This window comes from Monomorium pharaonis, chromosome 1, assembly GCF_013373865.1.
Source record: "Monomorium pharaonis isolate MP-MQ-018 chromosome 1, ASM1337386v2, whole genome shotgun sequence".
Lineage (NCBI taxonomy): Eukaryota > Metazoa > Arthropoda > Insecta > Hymenoptera > Formicidae > Monomorium > Monomorium pharaonis.
In genome coordinates, this window is record NC_050467.1 from 137,265 (window position 1) to 160,132 (window position 22,868).

General features: G+C 32.4%; 1 protein-coding gene across 13 annotated transcripts in view; it reads left to right on the plus strand.

Annotated features, from left to right (window-relative positions):
• The window catches only part of LOC105838359 (potassium voltage-gated channel protein Shaker), an 88,262-nt gene extending 65,640 nt beyond the window's left edge, over positions 1 to 22,622 (plus strand). For 7 of the 13 annotated variants that reach the window (XM_012683871.3, XM_036287682.1, XM_012683875.3 and 4 more), the window contains 7 exons: positions 3,254 to 3,377; positions 5,247 to 5,512; positions 5,737 to 6,380; positions 7,860 to 7,989; positions 13,246 to 13,436; positions 13,779 to 13,946; positions 14,038 to 22,622. In XM_012683871.3, coding sequence (XP_012539325.1) covers positions 3,254 to 3,377; positions 5,247 to 5,512; positions 5,737 to 6,380; positions 7,860 to 7,989; positions 13,246 to 13,436; positions 13,779 to 13,939 — 1,516 coding nt within the window. In that variant the 3' untranslated portion in view covers positions 13,940 to 13,946; positions 14,038 to 22,622. Of the gene's footprint in view, positions 1 to 3,253; positions 3,378 to 5,246; positions 5,513 to 5,736; positions 6,381 to 7,669; positions 7,997 to 13,245; positions 13,437 to 13,778; positions 13,947 to 14,037 lie in introns of those variants that run through there. The other 6 variants (XM_028192071.2, XM_036287713.1, XM_036287683.1 and 3 more) reach the window with 5 other exon arrangements.
• Positions 22,623 to 22,868: the final 246 nt, after the last annotated feature.

Sequence of the window (22,868 nt, forward strand, 5' to 3'; positions counted from 1 at the left end):
GTGTTGCAGATAAAGAGGAGTAAGGAACATGTATAAGAGCTTAATAAATATTTAAGACTTCATATTTCGTTGAATGAGAGTGCTCGATTGAAGGTAATCACTAGCTCAGATTTATGTCAGCAATTAAAAGTCAATACCTTTTATACTTCTTTTCTGATAGGATTTAATTTTTTTTTTATCACTCGGCATTAACTTTGGTGTGTGGATATATTTATTATTAATTTAAAAATACTTAATTTAATGTTTATTATTTATCTAATTATCTGAAAATTGAAGATTTTTAAATTGAAGATTTTAAAATTTATGAGAAGGTTTTTTCGTTAAATATCTTATGGACGTTTATAGCGACTTGATATTTATTATAGGCGGAATAATTCATGCGTATAATAAGCCTACGCATTATGCTTGATTGTCGAAATGTCAAAATGATGTAATGCACATCGTGTACATTAATAGGGACATATTGGAGAATCAATTTTCTTAAATCACAATCTGGTTTCTATTTCAATTCCTTGGGATTGCAGATGATTACACATAATGTCGCATGCAAAACATACGACAATGCTGTTATTAAGCTTCACAGTGCCGCTATAATGTTGCCATTTATATAGAAGCATTATAATTTTTTGTTATTTTACTTTTTTAGCAGATAGATGATTACGTTACAAATGATTATGTTACGTCAATTCTAATCTGAATATTTAGTGCCATTAAAACAATGATCGTGAAAACTTCTTTTTAGAGATTTTCTACAATTAACATAAAAATTATTGAAACATCGTGAGCTAAGAGTTTATTTGTCGCACGTGAAATTCTTCTCCATGGCGGCACGTGCTATCGGTAGTTATCGCGTAGGATCGCGTAGTGGCTATTTCCGCCACTACGTTACGCTATTTCTATCGTCGCGCTCCAGGGGTACACGGACTTCAAAATTGATGTTTGTCCTCGTCGCATCGGCTTTCCATTGACGTCCCAAAATAAATCGCCAATCGACGTAACCCCCGCCAGATATATCGACTGGATGCATCCTCGCTTCTAAATCGGGCAACTCGTAAAGTAACGCCAACTAGCCGTGGGCGACTTTTACATCTTATACAAGTGGACTATTCGGTGATCAATTTTAAAAACACTAAGCTAAAATATCTCGATAACTTCAACTGAATCAAGTTATTCCATTAAAATTTTTCCATATCGTAATTATATTTTATAAAAATCAGGCATGCAAGTAGAAAATAATCATGATTCTGCAACGAAGAGAAAGTATATTAGTTGCATTATTATTTCACAATTCAATTTCAATCTTGATTTTCTTCGTGAAGTTAAAATTTGACAGAAGATTGATTTTTCGTTCCTTTAATATTTTGTATTTTTCTTGCTTATTAGATATACATATATATATGTATATCTGATAAGCAAAAAAATATATCATATTTGCAATACTACCAATATCTTATTATTATTGAGGTTTTTTTAAAATAAATAATATAATAAATTATGTTCGATATATTAACAACAATTAAAAATTTGTTTATCATGGTTTTCCATTGTGAAATTGCTATGTAAGACAGTATTTAATCGGATGTATGAATTTTTATGAAGTTAGAATTATTCTACAGTAAAGTTTTGGTCGAGATAATTTTTGGAGTTCTCGGAAGGACAGCCATTTTTCCAATTATCTATAGATGCCACCCAAGTATCTATACGTAATTAGCTGTCTGATTACATGTGATCATGTAATAATTATTTTGTTCATTTATGTGATTTGACGGAGATTTAAGCAGAAATTTTTATTTATTTAATAAAAGCTGAAAATGAACAGAGGTGAACTTAACTGAATATGTTATTTTATTTCTGATGCATACTATTATTCTCCAAATTATGATTACACTATATTCTCAAAACCGTATTTTTTATGACACTCAATTCACTGTTTCGATCACTCGACAGTTAATTATGTGCTTGACAATCTCTCGGTGATTCCTAATTGTCGCGCCGATATTCATCCAAATCGCGTATTTCCAATTTGTATGACTATCATCAGAGAACGATATGAACGCGCGTTGATTGCTTGACACACTTTCGATATACATTAGTACATGCCAATTTTAGTAGACATTGCCAATAAGTAGGCAACAACAAATGTAGAATATTGTAAATTATAGAAGATATGTTATAGATATGCATCATGTGTTTCTATTTTTATTTGATCATTTGAATATCAAGTCTAGCAACATGGTATTATAGATACATCACGCGTTCACCCGATAGTCTATTAATAAAATAGCTCGTGGATCACTTTCTGGTAAACTGAAAGTGTACTTGCCTAATGTAGTGCAGAGAAATTACTCATACATGACGCATTGTGTATGACATGAAACGATAAAAGTCAACAAAAAATTTAAATATACTTCTATGATTTTAATAATTTGCAATAATTATGACTTTCAATCTATAATTATAATCTGCAATCTCTCTAAAAAAAAAGAAAAAATAGCTTAAATATAAATAGCTTGAATATATAAATTTCTGTGCAGGGTTCTAAATAATGCATTACTTTTTGTAATGCATTACGGTTTCATTAAAAAATACTTTTTTAATAACTAATGCAAAGATCCTTAATTACGCATTACTTTCTTAATAAGTAATGCGATTTTTTTCATTACGCATTACTTTTTTAATAAGTAATGCGATTTTTTTCATTACGCATTACTTTTTTAATAAGTAATGCGATTTTTTTCATTACAAATTACTTTTTTAATAAGTAATGCGATTTTTTCCATTACGCATTACTTTTTTAATAAGTAATGCGTTTTTTTTCATTACGCATTACTTTTTTAATAAGTAATGCGATTTTTTTTATTACGCATTACTTTTGAAATAAGTAATGCGATTTTTTTTATTACGCATTACTTTTTTAATAATTAATGAGTAAAGAAATAATTATTTATTAAAAAAATAATAAGTAATGCATTATTTTTTAATTTGCATTTTCATTACCCTGTTTCTGTGTCACATTAGCGATGATCTTGGAATGGTTCTGTATGCTCTATACGAATTTTATACTTTAAACTTTTACTGTGGATCAACATATGAATTTCTTTCTAGCGTAATGTAATAGGTAATTTCTATGAGAGAATCTTTTGATTTACAAAGTTATATGTCATGTATATGTCAGGTATATAATGGTGTATTATAACTTGTCAAACGTGCTGTCAGAGAGTTATTAACGACGTTATGACTATGATTATTATAGATCGCTGCCGAAACTCAGCAGCCAGGACGAAGATGGGACGAACCCCCACACCCAATACACAGGCGTCACACACTTCGAACCCATACCGCACGATCATGACTTCTGCGAAAGAGTCGTCATCAACGTGAGTGAAAATTTTAGCATTTAATCGTTACAATCTCGTGTCGTTACCTTTTGATACTTCCAGAATGATAACACAATCATGCAATGACATAACACAGCGCGTGTCATCGTTTTGAGAAAATACTTCTTATGTATGATATTTTTCTTTTGTGTTAAGTTAAAGAGACATGTTAAAAACTTTTAGCTCTCTTTATAAACCTTTGGCGCCACTGATTCTTGGAATGAAAAATGTTCGATTCCAAATACCTAAAAAGTTTCGCCCTTACGGAGTCTTGGCACTACGAATCTTTAATCTCGCGAATTCTTGATGCCATAAATCTTAGATTCGACGGTTCCTAAGGCAAAGGCAGTAAAATATACTACTGATCTTTCATATATGTAAATATAATTCCATTTTAATATTGTTCTTTAATCTGTTTTTTTTTTTTCATTGTTTCTATAACAAGTTTCTTTTATCACTATGATCGAAATTATCGCGTAATTTTATTACGTAGGTAATTCCTGTCCGGTTTGGCATTCACACGCTTTTTTTTTAACAAAGTGAGATTATCTCAAGACATGAAGTGACCTACAGACTGCGTTTTGGCAGCCATCCAAGTTCGTCTTGGAATCGGAGGCGATATAGCACCAAGGTTATATTGTGTGAACGGAATTATCTGTCCTCGCGGATGACACGACTGCATTGCGCCAATTACAGCAATCGATTCCATCGATGCATTTTACTTGTTTTCACTCTTTTTTCCTTTTTGTCTCACGGTGGGCTCGTTAAACCCGACAGAGGTCAAAGCGCCACATGACACGTGGGTGAAGCGTGTGGGTGTAAGAATCGGCGTGCAACGTGCACTAATATAACGTATGCTTTTCTTTCTATTCTAAAGTAAAAGTAAAATATTAAAAGTGTTAAAGTACAATTGAACATTATCTAAATAATTTTATTTTTTTTTCATAGTGATAAAAGTGCTTTTGATCTCTTTTTGAAAGCACGTTGTTCCTTTATGACGAATGGGCCGTGCAATGGTTATCTTTCCTCGTTGATCCTTGAGCATAGTTTTATTCCTGAAATACAGGTTCGTACAGAGCGGAAATATTTCATTGTTGGATTTACATTTTGCTGCCTTTACTTTTTTGTTTTGTTTTCTATTTTTGTTTCCTTTCTTTATTTCCATTTCATTAAGAATATCAATTTTGTTATTCTCGAGCGTGTTTCGATTCTCCAAGAGTGAGTGACTTAATCGACTCGCTATTTATAAAATTACAAATTGTAGAAATTTTTATGCATTCATTAAACAACTAACTAAAAATCACAATATTTTGTATATTTAAAAATATAAAGAGAATTTGATTGTATATTATTTGTCTTCAAATTAATACTAAAATGTTTACAGCTTATTTGAATACGGAATTCTTTTATATATACATATATATTTTGGGGATTACAAATTTTATCATTATAAAATGATGTAGATTGCATTTAGTTTATACGTAGCAAATATTTAGTTTTATAGTTTTTTAAAATGTTAGTATATAAATTTTATAATAATTTATAATAAATACTTTACCAATATAATTAATTATTGATCTGATCATATACGCTGAGAAAAAGATATCTCAATTATTAACACTTTTACATACACACATACACGCACACTTTTAAATTTTAATAACTCTCCTTAAAATCAGACTTTTCAACATAAGTTAAGTTAGATAGGTGGTCCACTCACGATCGATGTGACAATCCCTGATAATACGTTAGTCCCTTTGTGAAACGAGCAACCCTCGACAATCACCCCCGTTCCAATTAACCGCTTGAACGGTGCGCCCCGCCCAGCGTGGCGCCACCGTACGAATAATCGATTATTGCAATCGACAGGTGAGCGGGCTACGATTTGAAACACAGCTGCGTACGCTGAACCAATTTCCGGACACGCTGCTTGGCGATCCGACACGGCGACTCCGATACTTCGATCCATTGCGCAACGAATACTTCTTCGATCGAAATCGACCTTCCTTCGATGCCATACTCTACTACTATCAGAGCGGCGGTCGCTTACGCCGTCCGGTCAACGTCCCGCTCGATGTTTTCTCCGAAGAAATCAAGTTCTACGAGCTGGGCGAGATGGCTACCAACAAGTTCAGGTGCGAACGCGGTTGTTTGATTCTCGGCAATTTTACTCGCAATTATTCCAATCAAAATGTATGTAAACGTCAGATTTCTTGATTTTGTTATATAAATCCTCTTATTTGTAGACTTATTCACTTTTAACATCCTTAGATCTTTACCGTGTATCTGTAGTTTTCCTCAATGCTTTTGTTATATAGATATATGTTTCCGATATATAGATTTGCTTTTAATTTAACAGGGAGGACGAGGGCTTCATTAAGGAGGAGGAGAAGCCGCTGCCGTCGCACGAGTTCCAAAGAAAAGTCTGGCTCCTGTTCGAATATCCGGAAAGCTCGCAGGGTGCCCGGGTGGTCGCTATAATCTCCGTGTTCGTGATTCTCCTGTCGATTGTGATCTTCTGCCTGGAGACGCTACCTGAGTTCAAGCACTACAAGGTCTTCAACACAACGACAAATGGCACGAAAATTGAGGAGGACGAAGTGCCGGACATCACGGACCCGTTCTTCCTAATAGAAACTATCTGTATCATCTGGTTCACGTTCGAATTAACAGTGCGCTTCCTCGCCTGCCCAAATAAATTTAACTTCTTCCGTGACGTAATGAACATCATCGACATCATCGCGATCATTCCATATTTCATCACCCTCGCCACGGTAGTGGCCGAGGAAGAGGACACGCTGAATTTACCCAAGGCGCCGGTAAGCCCGCAGGACAAAAGTACGAACCAGGCGATGTCCTTGGCGATACTCAGGGTGATCAGGCTGGTCCGAGTGTTCCGGATATTCAAATTATCCAGGCACAGTAAAGGCCTCCAGATCCTTGGGCGAACCCTCAAGGCCTCCATGAGGGAACTCGGGTTGCTCATCTTTTTCCTTTTCATTGGTGAGTTTTATAAACGTTCTTTGAATGATTAGTAATAAGAATAAGTCAAGAATTAAAGATTTATTAATTTTATGTAACCTTACAAAATTTACGAGACATTTATATTATTTGATAAATATCTTTATTTTTGAATATAAAAAATTTATTATACATATCTACGAAATATAATTTTAAGCATATTCAAATTGCATTATTTTTTATAAAACTTATAATTAGTTGAAAGAAAGGATTAATTAAATTAAATGGGAAAAAAGTAAAGGGAACAGAAAGAAAAAAGAGAGAAATAGCAGGAGATAGAAGGAAAAGAAAAGGAAAGGAAAAATATTGAATAAAAATATAACTGTACTTTGTGAAAATTGGGAAACAATTAAGTTTTTATAATTCTGCCTTCGGAACCTTTGATTAAATTGTTTTACACGAATATTTGGTGTAAAAAAAAAGACGATTAAATAGGATTTATGGCGTTGTTCATTTGTCGAACACATTCGAAAACTTTAAAAAGTTAAAGACTCTTTTCGTCGAATTTTTATTTCTGTGTATTATAACTATATTATAATTATTTTTCAGTTCTTTTAATAATTTTTTTATATTGTAATTGATTTGTGTCAATATAAGACTGTCATTCAAAATCCGTAAATTGATTCATAATAATTATTGGTTGAAAAATGTTATAGAGTAATATTTTTGGAAATAAAATCTATATAATTACTTTCTTAATTTTCTTAATAAATATTAATTATTTAACAGATATTTTATGTAACAACAATTAAAATATTACTATTTATTAAAATATTACAATTATACAACTCTATGTAACTGTAGCATTAGTATTAAAAAATATTATTACATTTTACAAATAAGATTCTATTGTACCAGTGGAAGTTATTTGACTCATTTTCAATTAAAAGTTGAATCAGTTCGGAAATTGATTGAAAGGGAATCGGTTGATTCTAGTTTTAGAATATGGACATTCCAGGTCCAAGTGTTTCAGGTGTGATCATGAAATTATCCAGATTGGATGATTCTAATAATTGAGCTATGTGCTCACAACGTATACCATCGTTGAACGATCCAGGTGCGATCAGCCAATTACCTGGATTATAAATAATTGTGTTTAATCCTGGGATAAACGTATACTACATGGACGATTTCAGGTGCGATCAGGAAGACGAACGGATCGGACGATCTCAGTAGTCGGATCCTCGCGTCCGCGAGACCGATGTATACGACGTGTGTGGACGATGACGTATACCGTCCTGACTCGTACCTTCCTCTTGTGTGCGTTTCAGGTGTGGTGCTGTTTTCGTCGGCAGTCTACTTCGCGGAGGCCGGCACGCAGGACAGCTTCTTCAAATCGATACCGGACGCGTTCTGGTGGGCGGTGGTCACAATGACGACCGTGGGCTACGGCGACATGAGGTACAGAGCCACCGGGGGCGTTAAACCCACTGAACCGGTGTTTTCTTCCTTGCATTGCAGGTGTGGTGCTATTCTCGTCGGCGGTATACTTCGCGGAGGCCGGCTCCGAGAATTCGTTCTTCAAGTCCATTCCGGACGCGTTCTGGTGGGCCGTTGTCACGATGACGACCGTGGGCTATGGTGACATGACGTATGATGTACTCACTTTCATTTAAGACTTTAGTTATGCCCGCAAAACAGTGATGACCGTTTTAGGTCTTCGAGAGAAGAAGAAAGTGAGTGAGTGATTGAGTGAGTGAATGAGTGAATGAGTGAGTGAATGAGAGAGAGCGAGAGAAAACAAGAGAGAGAGAGAGAGAGAGAGAGAGAGAGAGAGAGAGAGAGAGAGAGAGAGAGAGAGAGAGAGAGAGAGAGAGAGGAAGCGAGGAAGAATGAAAAGAAAGGAGCTAGAAAAAGAAAGTATAGAAAGACACACAAGGAAAATAAATAAGAAAATAAGATAAGAAGAAAGAGAATTAAAGAAAAGAAAAGAAGGGAAAGAAAAAGAAGAACGCAAGAGGAAAAAAGAGAAAAAAGAAAGAGGAAGATAAGACAGGGCAAGAAAAAGAAGAAAGAAAAATGAAGAAGGAATGAGAAAAGAACGAAGAAAGAACAGGGAGGATGAGTGAATGAGTGAGAAAGAAAGGGAGAGAAAGGAGAGGAGAGAGGGGGGAGAGAGAGGGAGGAGAGAGCGAGAGAGAGAGAGAGAGAGAGAGAGAGAGAGAGAGAGAGAGAGAGAGAGAGAGAGAGAGAGAGAGAGAGAGAGAGAGAGAGAGGGAGAGGGAGGGAGGGAGAGAGAGAGAACTAAAAACACATGCAGCTCCTCAACTTTTTTTGGTTAACATCTTTTTAAGATTGCACCAACACTGACTAAAATGCTTAAATATTTCTAACAAATTTTGAATCGTACTATAGTTTGTAATAAATATATTTTATATAAAAAAAATTAGGAGTTTTAAATTTCAGTCTAAATATGTAAGTGCAATGATCAACATATAGTGTGTATTACGCACTAATTATTTAATTGTATTCTAAAACTTAGATTAGTCGAAATTGTTGGCGCAATCTTTTTTCCCTTTTTATCTTTGCCTTTCCTTCTGGTCGGCACGCGTTGCTCGAAGCACGCTTTGATTATTCTACGTTAGTCACGTATTTTTTCCTGTTTATTTGAAATTATGGACGGAGCAATAATGAACACATTTGATGCGCCACATTTTGATGAATAAGAGTTTCTTTATTTTACATATAGAAAAATAATTTTGTACAAAAAGTAATTAATTTAATTGTTTATTAAAATGTATGCAAAATTGAAGTCTAATCAAAAATTTTTCTAGTTTTTTTAATTCTATTACATGTGATATATAATTCAGCTATTCATACAAAATTTTAGGTTACTGATTAAAGTTTTTTTACGACTATTAATTGTTTTTTTATTGAATTAAAATGATATTTTTCCATTTCTTTTTGATCATTGGCGTATTCAAAAATTATAAAATTGATAATTGTCTATTGTACTCTTAAATTTTAACATATAATGTCTCTTTTGATATATTTTAAATTTAATAAATTTTTTATATTTTATAAATATTATTAAATTTGAAAGAGATACTTTATATAAAAAAAACTCATTCTATGTTATTATATTATTATTTAATATTACAATTGGAAAGTGGAAGATTAATAAATAAATTACATTTCATTTTCCATTTCACAATACTTTATCTTTTGTCTAAGTATACTTTCTTATGCGCACAGTGCTATCTGCTATTATTACCTGTTATATTAATGATAAATTTTTTAATCCGTTCAAAATTGGTTTTCTTTTAATGACAATTTGTTGCAAAAAATTAAACTTTTGTTAAAAATTATTTATACTAAATTCGTAACACGTATAAAACACGTCATCGAAGCTGTCGAATTATTCTATATATATCTATCCCTGAATTCTTAGTTATTATGTAGTAGTTTACATAGCAGTTCACGCGAACGTGTACGAATGTATAAAATTAGTATAGCTTAGATCACATCAACAACATCAATTTCGACGCTCGTAAAGATTTTGACGATGCCTGTTATTTCTCTTACGTATTATACATCTTGCCATTTGTTCGTGGTTCTTGAGAATTGCATTGCTCAAAAATGTCCTCGATATCTACTTATATAATGCTAAAAGTGTAATGTAAACCATTGTAAATTTTAAAAAATTTGAAAACACTTTATTCGATAATTAAAAAATAGTGTTATAAAAGATTAAAAATATTAAATATTTAAGTTAATAGATTTAAAAGAAAAACAAAGCATTCAATTAATACCATATTTTCTAATTAAAAATTTATATAAATAGTTAGAATTCTTTTTATTAAAATATTAAGCAACTAATTAATTTTTCTTTTCTTTCGATGATTCTTTTTTGATTGATTGAAATGATTCTTGGGTATTTTGGACATTCTTCCTTGAAAAGCATTTCCGATATGTTACTATCTAGACTTTTGAGCAATTGCCTCTCGTAAATCAATAACTGTCGTCAGACACTTTGGAACCGCCCTAGTGCGAGAAAAAAATCATGCAGAGATTCGACGCCACCATACTACACTCTTGCGTATCGATCGATGCACACCCGTGAAATGCGCGTGGCCGCGAGTTGTCCAGCCGCTGCTATTCCACTTCCGATGACCTTCCGCGACGCGGTTTGATGAACTCGCATTACAAATGACCAATATTGTTTGCAACACATTTGCCCTTTGTATATTATTGTCCAATAGAACTGTAATACTAAGTATTAATTTAATGAATGATAAACTTTTTTATCTCAAAATTAATAGATTTAAATTGTGAAAAAATTAAAAACAATTCCTAATAAAAAGAAAAGAAATAATAAATAATAATAAAATAAAAATTTCTCGGAGAAAATTTATACGTATTGTTACAATTTTTTATGTTTAATTTTGTCATTAACGTAGAAAATATTAAGGCATGCAACGACCGACCCGTATTTTTTATTTTATTATAAACAAAAGTTTTTTTATTTAAAAGTTTGATAATTTTGTTTTTTTTAAATTTAATTTAATATTAAAAATTTAACGACGTAAACAATGACGTGATCGACTTTGCGCAGAAACGAATGCTATTTGCCCACTAAGTGATTGCTAAGAATAATATCAACCCGCATGGCTCACGCATGGTACTATTTATTAACATTCAAAGTTTTTGAAATGGCGAGTATGTTAAGAGAAAATCCTCCAAGCAAGGACAAGTCGTCTGTGATTCTTTAAATGAAATCTGATAGACGGATGTAAAATCCAACGTATTTTTATCTTCACTAAAATACATTTTTCTAAGTGAAATGGAAAATGATTGTATCACTTTAACATATCAAAATGATGAAAAATGTTTTTCTATATTACATTTTTCTATATTATTTAATCGACGACCAGAAAAAATTACCACTTGTAACCATAAATTTCTATCTAATTGAATATCGATCACGCTCAATTATCTAAAAGAAAGTCTTTAATTATTCTTAGACTTTTGATTTCATTCAAATTCATTTGCATTTTATTCAATGTCTTTTTCGGTTTTGTAATTTGATTCTTCATTGCAAAGGATTTTCCAAGTTTTCTAATTTTGCAAATTTTATTTACAAAAAGAATTAACGCACGCATCCTTATTTGACGATTGCCCAGCATGCAATTGCCAAAATTATTATCATTACAATAATCAAAATTATTATTTTAAATGTCACTTTTTGCTCGATCCCACTTTTCCTCGTGACTATGCCATTGCCATTGCCATTAATACGATCACTATTAGTCGTGCATCATGAAGATCCATAGTAACATCTTGCAGGAAAATAGTCTCTTTTTTGGAATTAATATAATACCTTCTAATCATTTTAATACGTTTTAATCACTTAGTGCTATATAGATGCTGGCGAGATGTTTTGTATATGAACTTGCTGTATTTAAATATAAACGAAAAGTTTAAATGTGATTAACTGATAAGAATTATAAATTTTTCTTGGTTTAATCGATTCTCATAAATTAATCGTGAATCATTCGTTTAACAAGTAATTGAACAGATATTCTTTTATTAGGTAAATTGCATATTTTAGTGTATTTTATTGACAAAGAAAAATTAGAATACTAAAAACTTTTCGTTCATATTTGAATAACGTATCACTGATGTTCGATTACATTTGACTTATTCGATTTATTCGATGGAAGGCGAGAGCTTGGATTGAACTTATATCTCGCTTATAATCTAATTGACACCTTCTTCGGTGAATGCTGGTTCAGAAGCAGGAGAAAGCTTGGTCGAATTAAACGTAAAAATTGAAAGATGAAGATAAGCATTTAGCTACGTTCAACATAAAGAAATTTGTTTAGTTATTTATTTATTTTCAAAGAACAATTAACATTAATGTCTTGCAGTTGCTTAATTGTTAATTCTGTAGAATAACGCTACATGTATATAAGGGATTGATGACGATATAATTAATTAGCCTAGTTTTTGCAATATTAAACATTTAGATGTTTTCAAAGAGCTATTTTTATTCAATACTAATAAAGATACTATAATTTTTTGTGTTTTTTCGGTGCATAACGAGTAATTAAGTTATAACGAGTAATTTTGACACATTTCGCGAACGTCAGCAAAAGAAAAGATGGATACTCGATTGTTTTGTTCTTCTTCGAAAGCATCGATTCGGTCAAGTGCTTCTACTCATGTGAATTATTGGCATATCGAATTGTTCTGGCCTAATTGCAACGAGATGCAATCACATGCAACCGAATATAAATTGATCAGAGTCAATGTATACATAAATTCTAATAGAATAAAATAGTATGAGTGAGCACATTATTTTTAATGTGAGTGAAAACACAATTTTTTTCAAAGAACTTGTAGAGCATTACGATCAAAGTCATCTTGACCTTACGTTAGTTTTCTAGTCTAGTTTAGGCTGCTCGCTTATATTGAAAGCATCATGTTATATTTATATACGGCTGAAAACGTATGGGATTAATCTGACGTTGGCAGAATGCAAAATCAAAAATGTAAATTATCAAAACATTACATTATTGAAGGAAATAATCTCTCAGTACAAGCTTATCATCGATAACGTGAAATATATACAAGTGAATTATGTAAATACCTAAAAAATGCAATTGGTATGCAGTATTTTACAGCATTGTCCTGCTTCATTTAACATTCCGCCAACGCTCACGGATTGTCATGTAACTATAGGAGCCTCCAGTAACGCATAAGTAACGTCACACTAGACACGGCAGACTCACACAAAGATAGAAACACCACACCTAGCACCAAGCCGAATTTTGCGATCATGATCCTAAGCCACCGCATTATATACCCGGTATTTGATGCGATATTTTTCCTTATTCTGTTGCAGGCCCGTGGGAGTTTGGGGGAAAATTGTGGGCTCGTTGTGTGCAATCGCCGGTGTTTTGACGATTGCTCTACCCGTTCCCGTAATTGTCTCCAATTTCAACTACTTCTATCATCGTGAAACTGACCAGGAAGAGATGCAATCGCAGAACTTTAATCACGTGACTAGTTGCCCATATCTTCCTGGCACCTTAGGTACGCCGTACTATTTTTTAAGGATGTGTAAATATGTTAATGAATTTTTATGTTATTAATCAAGAATAATAAGAAAATGAAATGTCGATATAAAAGAAATTAGATCGAGAAATCGAGATGATTTTGTCAAGTAATTTTTATAACATTATAACTTTAAAAATATTGTGCAATTATTCTAGATGTTTCGGAAAGATGACATAAATAAAGCAATCATATTGAATCAATTTTAGAACTTATTAAATGTATTGTTACTTTAAGAATTGTTAAGAATAGAATCAGTATTTAGATAAAGATAAAAAATGCGTGAAAATTTTTATTGGAATATGTGCACATATTTTTCAGGCTTGAAGAAGATCTCGATGTCGGAATCATCATCGGATATAATGGAGTTAGAGGAAGGCACTTTGTTTACTCATCCGGAAATTACAAAGAAGTCAAATTGCAACCCTCGCCACAATAACAATATCAATCCAGCCTGCATGAGTATCGAGACTGACGTCTGACTACTAGGTATGCATTGTAAATTCAATAATATCCGCGTTATATTCGACTGATATCGGTACAACCGATATTCTTATTTGCCATCTCGAATCGATTATAGTGAAGGAGACGGTGGCAGCGTGGTGGCCATTATTGAGCCAGTTGTCAAAAAGCAACTGCATCTCCCTGCGGTGCCTGACGTAGGCCTCCTTCACCCGTCATCATAGTCGTAAGCGGCTGGCATCACTCGCCAGCCTGTCCAGGTCCGTCATTGCGAGGGGCGTCTCTCGGATCAAAAACACGCGAAGATTCATGGGGAACGTGACCGGGAAAACTGATCAGGCAGCTTTTTCCATTTGAGATTTTGCGAAAAATGGAAGAGAAGGGTGGGTACGCGAAGAGCGAGAAATGGGAGAATGAATCTGTAGTCCATTCTCGAGACATCGCCGTCTTTCCCGCCATTTTCTCAACGAGCTTACGCCCCGCGTAAGGACCCACGTGCAAACGAAGGGGATGGGATATTCTTCGTTCGCGTGCGAGCGCGCACGCGTACGGCCCAACCCCCGACACCACCGACTCCAGTGTTCAAAACAAAAAAATAAAGATATAACAAATGATACCGATGAAACATCATGGCGTTTTCGTATAAGCGCTATCGAGTGTACCCCCCGTCCTTACGGGCTCTTCCGACTTTAAAATATCAGACAGGTGAAACAGAAGGGGGAGCCGGTAGGTAGCGGAAGTAACAAATGGGGATCGTACCAGATAATACTATATTAATTATTATCGATATAAATTAATTGAGTATCGTACACGTAAGACGAGGGTAAGTTAACAAAGTACGTTTTATGATTAATCGCGAATGAGAGAACATTTCGAAGACGCTGCTTGAGGAAGAGGTGAAAAGGGGAAACCGACAAGAAAATTTGAAAGAAAAAATGTATCAAGAAGGACAGAACGATAATGACCACAGAGACAAAAAGAGAAAGAGAGGGGGGGGGGCGAAAGAAAAAGAAAAAGAGAGAAAGAGAAATGGAGTGTGTGTACGGCATGTTCCTTTTTTTTTTTTAAACAAAGGACATCTAATAAGCTGATTTTCGAATCTATTTATCATTATATGATATGTTATTTCATAATGGAATTTATTTTTATCTGTTACATTTGCGTATTTGCACATTTAACCCTTAGCTGGCACTATTGGGTCCAGCTGACCTCAGCCTACTTTAGCTTCAATTTACTTCTCCTTATCATTCAAAATTTATAGTTGTGGCGCTATTTATTATTAGTTCGAAGAATCCTCAATCCTCTCGAGCACAAAGAGTAATTTCAATAACGTCAGTCTAGCTGTGGCAGTTGAACAAAACGGAATAGGGTCCGCATAGACCTCAGTGTATCAGCAACGACCATTAACAAACTATTTTTTTTTAAGTATAATATCTCGAGAGGCTTCAGGTAAATTTTTAGCTTTTAATATGAAGTAATAAAAAAGTTATAAATTTTTAAATAAAAGTAGTCATTTTCATTTTTTTGCATTCTTAATTTTTTTCCATGTTTAAAATTATATTTTATCAAAATAAACTCTGAAATCTTCTAAACTAATATTTGAAGACTACTTCAAATTTTTTTCAAGTGATAAAAATCAATAGCTATTTTACAGTACACATTTTAGTGCTTGGAGTCTGAAAAACCTCAGGGTGCTAGCTATGTGATTCTGAAGTGTGCCAGTTAAGAGTTAAATGGTGACAAAGCGATAATGTCGATGTTGATTGATGAAGTCAAATCATTTCTTAGAGACGAAAAGGAGTTTAATTTCAGATTATTGATTATTGGTAATCATAATCAGATATTTACTAAAATAATGACATAAACAATTTTTATGATGTCTATATATGATTACAAAAATTACTTTAGCAATTTTGCATTGCACCCCCGCTGCTTAAAATTACTATCATAAAATATAAATTTATCAAGAATATTATTTATCAACGTTCAAATTACAAAACAATTATGTTTATGTTATGTTTATGTTTAAAATTATCATATATAAAAAATCATATTTAAAAGTCATTAAATTTATTCGCTTTTTCAAAATTATCTTCTCATTTGTATGTGTCCAAACACTGAAAGGAAGCTAAAACTCAGTATATATCAGTATTAAGTGACGGGGGTGTGTATATTCGTCTGAATAGTGAGTTCTGAGATGTCATACATCGGATACGAGATGTCATAGAGGAGATACGAATATTAAAGTGCGAGCAATTGTAACGATAAGAAACGTCCAAAAAAATAAAAAAACCAGAAATGTCTACCGATGGCGCGCGAATTTTATGCCCAAATCACAATTTAATCTTTCAACTGTACAATTTGATATTTCTGTCTTTGATAAGTGCGATAACGATTTCTTGAAAATCATGGACGATTGCTTGCAGAAACAAGATAATGATGATGACAATTAACATGCACAAGTATGAAATATGTATGTTAATAATTTGTACATCACGTTCTTCGTCTTTATTAAGGCTCAAAAATGAAAGAATCACTGTGTGATTCTTTCGAAGATAATTATGAAAATAATTTTGATTAAGCTATTAAAGGTATCTCTTTGATAATGAGGAATAGAAACTTGTAAACTTGTGTTGAGAGAAACCTTATATAGCTCTTATCGTTTTCCTCTTCCTCTCTTACAAGTAAATTTTTTATGATTTCCAACCAACCCCATTCTTTTAACTTATTAAAATAATAACTGTTGTGTTATATGCCATTTAGATGACAGAAAAAAGAAACCTCTGTTTCGAGCTATAAGTTAAATGACAATGTAATTCGTGTCAAAAGGGAAGAGGAAGACATGTGATATTGAGATAAGCTACTGTCTGGAGAACGCATGCCAATCGATCCTCGCACCCAATCTCACAAAAAATTTCAAATTTGTTCATTTTTTTCCCGTACGACGAGAGTACGTCACAGAATTGCCAAGACTGCCATTTCACATGTCTCGATTTATATTGCGCCAAGGAATTACTCCAAGTACATTCTCAGAGTCAAACCGACCCGATCCGATCGATCTTCGATGTGCTGATTCGATCTAAATTCCAAAGTCGACTCATGGGACGTATCTTCGCTCGCATAGAGTTCAAAAATATAAAAGAAAAATCCGCAAAAGAAAAAATGCAATGTTATTGTTCTATTTCTCAAAATTTTTGATCGAATTTTTAATTCGATAAAAAAAAAGAATAAAGCTCACATAAACTTTTTTCAGTATCCTTTTTTTAATATGTTAGTCAAATTTTCCATTGATTGCCATAAAAAATTAAGCTTTGTTAATAGTGAAAGCCAATTAAAATTTTTGGAGTGAGGATTTTATTTAAATAATTGTATTTAAGTTGATACTGAAGGAGTTAATTATTTTTGTTTAGAATAGAAAGAGGAAGTATAAGGTATGTAACTTAAGGCTGATACATAATGAAGAGTTAAACAAAATATAGGAGCAAAAATATAAAAATTAACCAATGCTAACTTAAAAATAAAGAAGTAGTTTTCTTTATTCATAACAATAACAAAACAAATAGTTGTCGAACAGCAAAATCAACGACATAATCTCAGTGTCATAATTATCAATCTTTCATGATAAAAATTAGCAAAATGTTTAAGAAACATTTAATTAGAAAATAAATAAATATGTTTAAGAAATTAGATAATTAAATGTTCTTCATTTTTAGGTCTGAAATAATTTTGCATTGTAACTGGTGAGAAAAGAATATAAGAATCGTATTGATTATGGACATATATTGATTCTCTATTTAATATTTATTCGTTATTCAATGTATATCAATGTATTATATGTTTGTTGTTCTTATAATTCATTATGTATCAGCCATTTTAGGTAAGCAATTAATTATGTGGAAAACGATGAAGCAAATCTAAAGAAAAGGAAAGAGGAAACCATTCGATTTTATTAGGTAATTTTAGAAGTGGATTTAACACAGATGACTGATCTCGTCTTTTAATAGACACAATGTTAATAATGCAATTTTAGTCTGCAGTATGATAAAGATTGTAAAAGGAGATAGAGAATGAATATGTGATGTGCGCGCTAGGTGTGCGTATGTGTGTATTTTTGAATGAATGAATGACTGAATAATGATCGAATAAACAAACGAGTGAACGAGTGAGTGAGTGAGTGAGAGAATGAGAGAGAGAGAGAGAGAGAGAGAGAGAGAGAGAGAGAGAGAGAGAGAGAGAAAGAGAGTGGGAGATAAAATAACACGTTATTGATACAATAATTACACGAAGATTTACGTTACACGCTTTCAATACAATACTCAAACCTTTCGCCTCGCTGATTTAGTCCAAGAAAAGACGTATAGAATAATAAGAAAATAAAATATAAAAAATTACACATCAAACTATCAGCCTAGTTAAAATCGAGAAAAAGAGAATCGAAGAGAGAATAAGAGGTGAAAATGCGTGAGAACAAGAGAGTGAAGACGTTTCTTAAAAAATAAATTTATTACTACTACTATTATTCTTACTATTATCTACTACTGCAACTACTACTATTATTATTACTACTACTATTACTTATCACTACTACTTACTATTATTAACTACTAATTACTACTGCTATTACAACTACTGCTGCTATTACTATCAAACAACAAGACATGCTACGGTGAAGTATTTAGATAACAAGAAACTACTTTATTAGGCAGCCAGTAGCCATTAGAGTACACGAAAATAGCCATTAGGTGGCGAACTACATCATTGTTGTTACTGCGTCGGAATTATCAATAATACTCGTATCAAAATTCCAAGTAGGTTCGATCAAACCAAGGCAATTGTACATAGTCAGTTGAATACGAAAAGTTGTCAGATAGAAGAAACATTATAAAATGCCAGTTACGTTGTCATTTCATTCGATTTCCATTGGTAGACTTTCATCGCCTAAGACTAAAGACGCGAAAAATCGCATTTTGTGAAAAACTTTCAAAGATAAACAAATTTTTTTCCCTGATTAATTTCACTTAGAAAATTATTTTTGTTAAAGTTGTTCATATATAAATCGAATTTAAATAATAAATGATATAATTTTTTAAGTTTAATTCATTCTTTGAACTAATTAGATAAAAATTGAATTAAAATGTAAAAGAATGTATTACTTTAAAAATGTATAATATCAAAATTATCTATTTGTCAAGGAATTACATTGAGATGTTGGAATTAGTTAATAATTTGAAAATTATTTTTGATTTCTAAGTCTAAAATTGTCTTGTTAAAACGAAAACTCCATTATGCTATGTGTACTTTTAATTACACGAACAAAGAAAGGAAAAAAAAACAGAAAATGTAGCATAACTTTCGACAAACTTTCAATTCATGCATCGAGAACATAAAAATTAAATTGCTTTGTGATGTTTTACAAATGACATAAAATGTGTGATTGAGCGGAAATAGTTGCTAATGTTCTTTTTTTATAAAATTAAAATCTATATTCTATCTTGGAGAAAGAGAGAAACAAACATTTTTTTTTTAATACAATTCTCTTCACAATAAAAATTGACGAAGTGAGTGTTAAATATTAAAGTGTCTCTTCCACCAATGATTTAAGAGATTTAAGAAAAAGAAAAACAGGACAAAGAACGTGTGAATGAATGTGTGAACGTGGAAAAAAGAGGGAAAGAAGGATTGGTACTGTCTGCATGAGAATGAATGAGAGGAAGAAAAAAATTATTGGTGATGAATTATGCGAGTCGAAGATGCATTCCGAAATAACTAGAGAAAAATTTAAAAAAGAAAAGAACTAGTCTCGCTACGACGCTAGAATTATATTCCGCTGTTGCTATAGAATGAGATATAATTCGTCACTATTAATTAATTAATGCAAGAAGGAGATATTCAAAGAGAAGATAATCGGCATACTGTCGAGTTCTTGAATAACCAAAAGAATAACTAATAGTAATAATAGTAATAATAAAATAATACATATGGTAATCAGGCTGGGCAAGATATTATTCCATGAAGATAAAGTAAATAAATTTTAAAAAATGTTGGAGTGCCGGCACCACTCTCGAGCATCCCCCGTCCTTTCTGGCCCCTCTCTGGATTGTCACGATCGATCCTTCCTTACTTGATCTCATGCGATCAACACTATCATCTAAAATAGCAATAAACTGCTAAAATTATAATCGTATCATGTAAAATAATAACGGTGCAGATTATATTACAGACATAAAATTGATGTACGAAAGGTAGGATCAATCGTAATGAATCCTTGCGCATTTAAAGAGAATAAGAGTTTTATGGCGTGAAAGATGCTCGTACGCCGCCTGTGTAAAAAGAAGAAAACGAAAGGAGAACATATTGAAAAAAAGTTAAATGAAGGTGAGAAATAAAAAGCAAGTGCGAGCGCTCGTAGATCGAGACGATCGCTTTCAAGTGATATATATTTAGGTATTATATGGATTAAAATATATTAAAGACGCTGGAAAAAAGATAACATAGTATAAGAACTAAAGCGAATGTTTGTTATCGTTCGGATAACGTTTTCGACGATTGATTTATGCCGCGACGAGTATTATGTAAATGCATGTAGATATATCATATACAGGGTGAATCGTAAAGCGCGGATATCAGTAGCAAAGTTATATTCTTCGATGAATGTGTACAGTTAAATTTATTTGAAAATTTATAAAATCGCTATTTCACATTTTTTATAATCTCTCTCTTTAAATAATTTGCTAAGCATTGTGTTAAATTTTTTCTATCCAATATTAATTCACGCCACTGAAATATCTTTAATTATCTGACAGTTCCGTGTAATTAGATTTCAATTATTAGATTTTTTCGAAAAAGAAAGACGTTTCCAAATTCATCGTGGAATAAGTGCCTGCTACCGGCTCTCAATGTAACGAAATACCCTATATATCATGTACATGTGTGATATAAAAAAAATATATACATACATATATACTAAATATGTATATGTAACAAATGCCAGGAGAAAACACGGGGCAGGTAAATCGGAGGGAGAAAAAAAATACATCGCGTTCGACACATTGTGAAAAGAAGAAAAGTAATTGTTTGTGCGAAGAGTAGAAAGTACTAATGTTACTATGTATACATATACATATGCAACATGTATACATGCATACACACAATACATACATACATACATACATACATACATACATACATGACATAAAAAAAATGACTTGCGAACAAGCTATTTAGTAGGCTAAATCTAAAAGAAACCAAAAAATATATAAGAAATTTATAACGTGAGGGCTGCAAACGGTAGCAGCCATCCCTGCCATTCTAGATCAACGTCAGAATCCGTTTTGTGAATTAATTAAATTAATTAATTATTGATCAAGGACTCGTTTATATAGTGTTGAGCACTGTTTTAAGTGCTTTTCATTTTTTGGCTGTGTGAAGCTTATACTAATGTAATTTAATGAGAAAAGGACATATAATTATCGCATCAACTTCATGCAATCACTCTTTCAAAACTTTTCTGAAAAATGGAAAAAGAAAAAAGGAAATGTGCAGAAAGGGGTATGTCAGAGAGAGAGGAGACAGAGTGAATGAGTGAGTGAGAGAGTGAGAGAACGAACGAGAGAGAGAGAGAGAGAGAGAGAGAGAGAGAGAGAGAGAGAGAGAGAGAGAGAGAGAGAGAGAGAGAGAGAGAGAGAGAGAGAGAGAGAGAAGATGCATTACCAGCAGATTCGAGATCGTGAATGAAAGAGATGAAGAAAAGGCAAGTAAGAAAGAGAAAAATCGGCAGCAAACATTTATGTAAAGAATTATTAATAAATTAATTATTACATAAAATTAAGTATTAAAAATAGTAATAACGAGTAATGAGTAATAAAAATGAGGTTTGATGATACTAATGAGATTACATTAATAATAATCAATAAGTGTGTGTGTGTCACAAACGTGCGCCATGTTTCCTTCGCGATACGTTAAATATATATTATTATAAATGATTCCGTATCTCCGTTTATATGCATTTTAACAAAGAGAGAAAGAAGGAAAGAGAAGGAGGAACAATGAGAAATAATAAGCGAATTATTACAGAATACATTTAGTGGCGTATAAATATACTTAAAAAAATACTATATACTCTTAACGGTACTAGCTCACAAATATCCTGCCGAGTTGCCCCGAGTTACGCTAAGAACCACCTGGCACGTTTTCACAAATAAAAGAAATTTATTAAGTTTATAAGCGCTAAGAGAAGTTAAGTCTATCGCCTTATTCAGAATTAAATAAAAACTATGAATAAACGGGAGAGAAAGAAAAGTGAAAAGGGGAGGAGACAATAGAAAGAAGTAGTGAAAAGGGAAAACGGAAAAAAGCGAAAAAAGAAAAAGTGAAGAAAACTAAAGAAGACAAAAATATGGAAGAAAAATAAAAAATGTGTATGTTATAGAAAAACTGAGCTTGAAGTGAGAAGAGAAAAGATAACATGTATAACACATATAATCTATTTTTTTGCTTGCGCCACACACAGACACACAGACATACACACACAATAATTCTATAAAATAATTATTATGATTAAAAACAAAGAAGAACTGCTAATTTTTCTAACAAGTCCGCGGATGCTAGGAGACGACTGATGTCCTACGTTTTCTGCGGCAATGTTTTATAAAGCCACTATTTCTATATTGCGCAACGACTTGCTGCGTTTCATTAAATAAAAGATGAAGAAGAGAAAAAAATTCAGCATAATTATTTACCGATTTTAGCAAAACTACGCAATTAGAGGAAAAAAGATGATATAAAATGGCTGTAATGCATGAGACTCGATAATGAATTTATACAGCCAAGAAGAGAGATCTGTGTGTGTGACATAAGAAATTGTACAATTCTTTAGATAATTTACATATATTTGATTCTTTTTGGTATTTTTGTTAGAGATATTTATGAATAAACAATAAATTTTTAAAT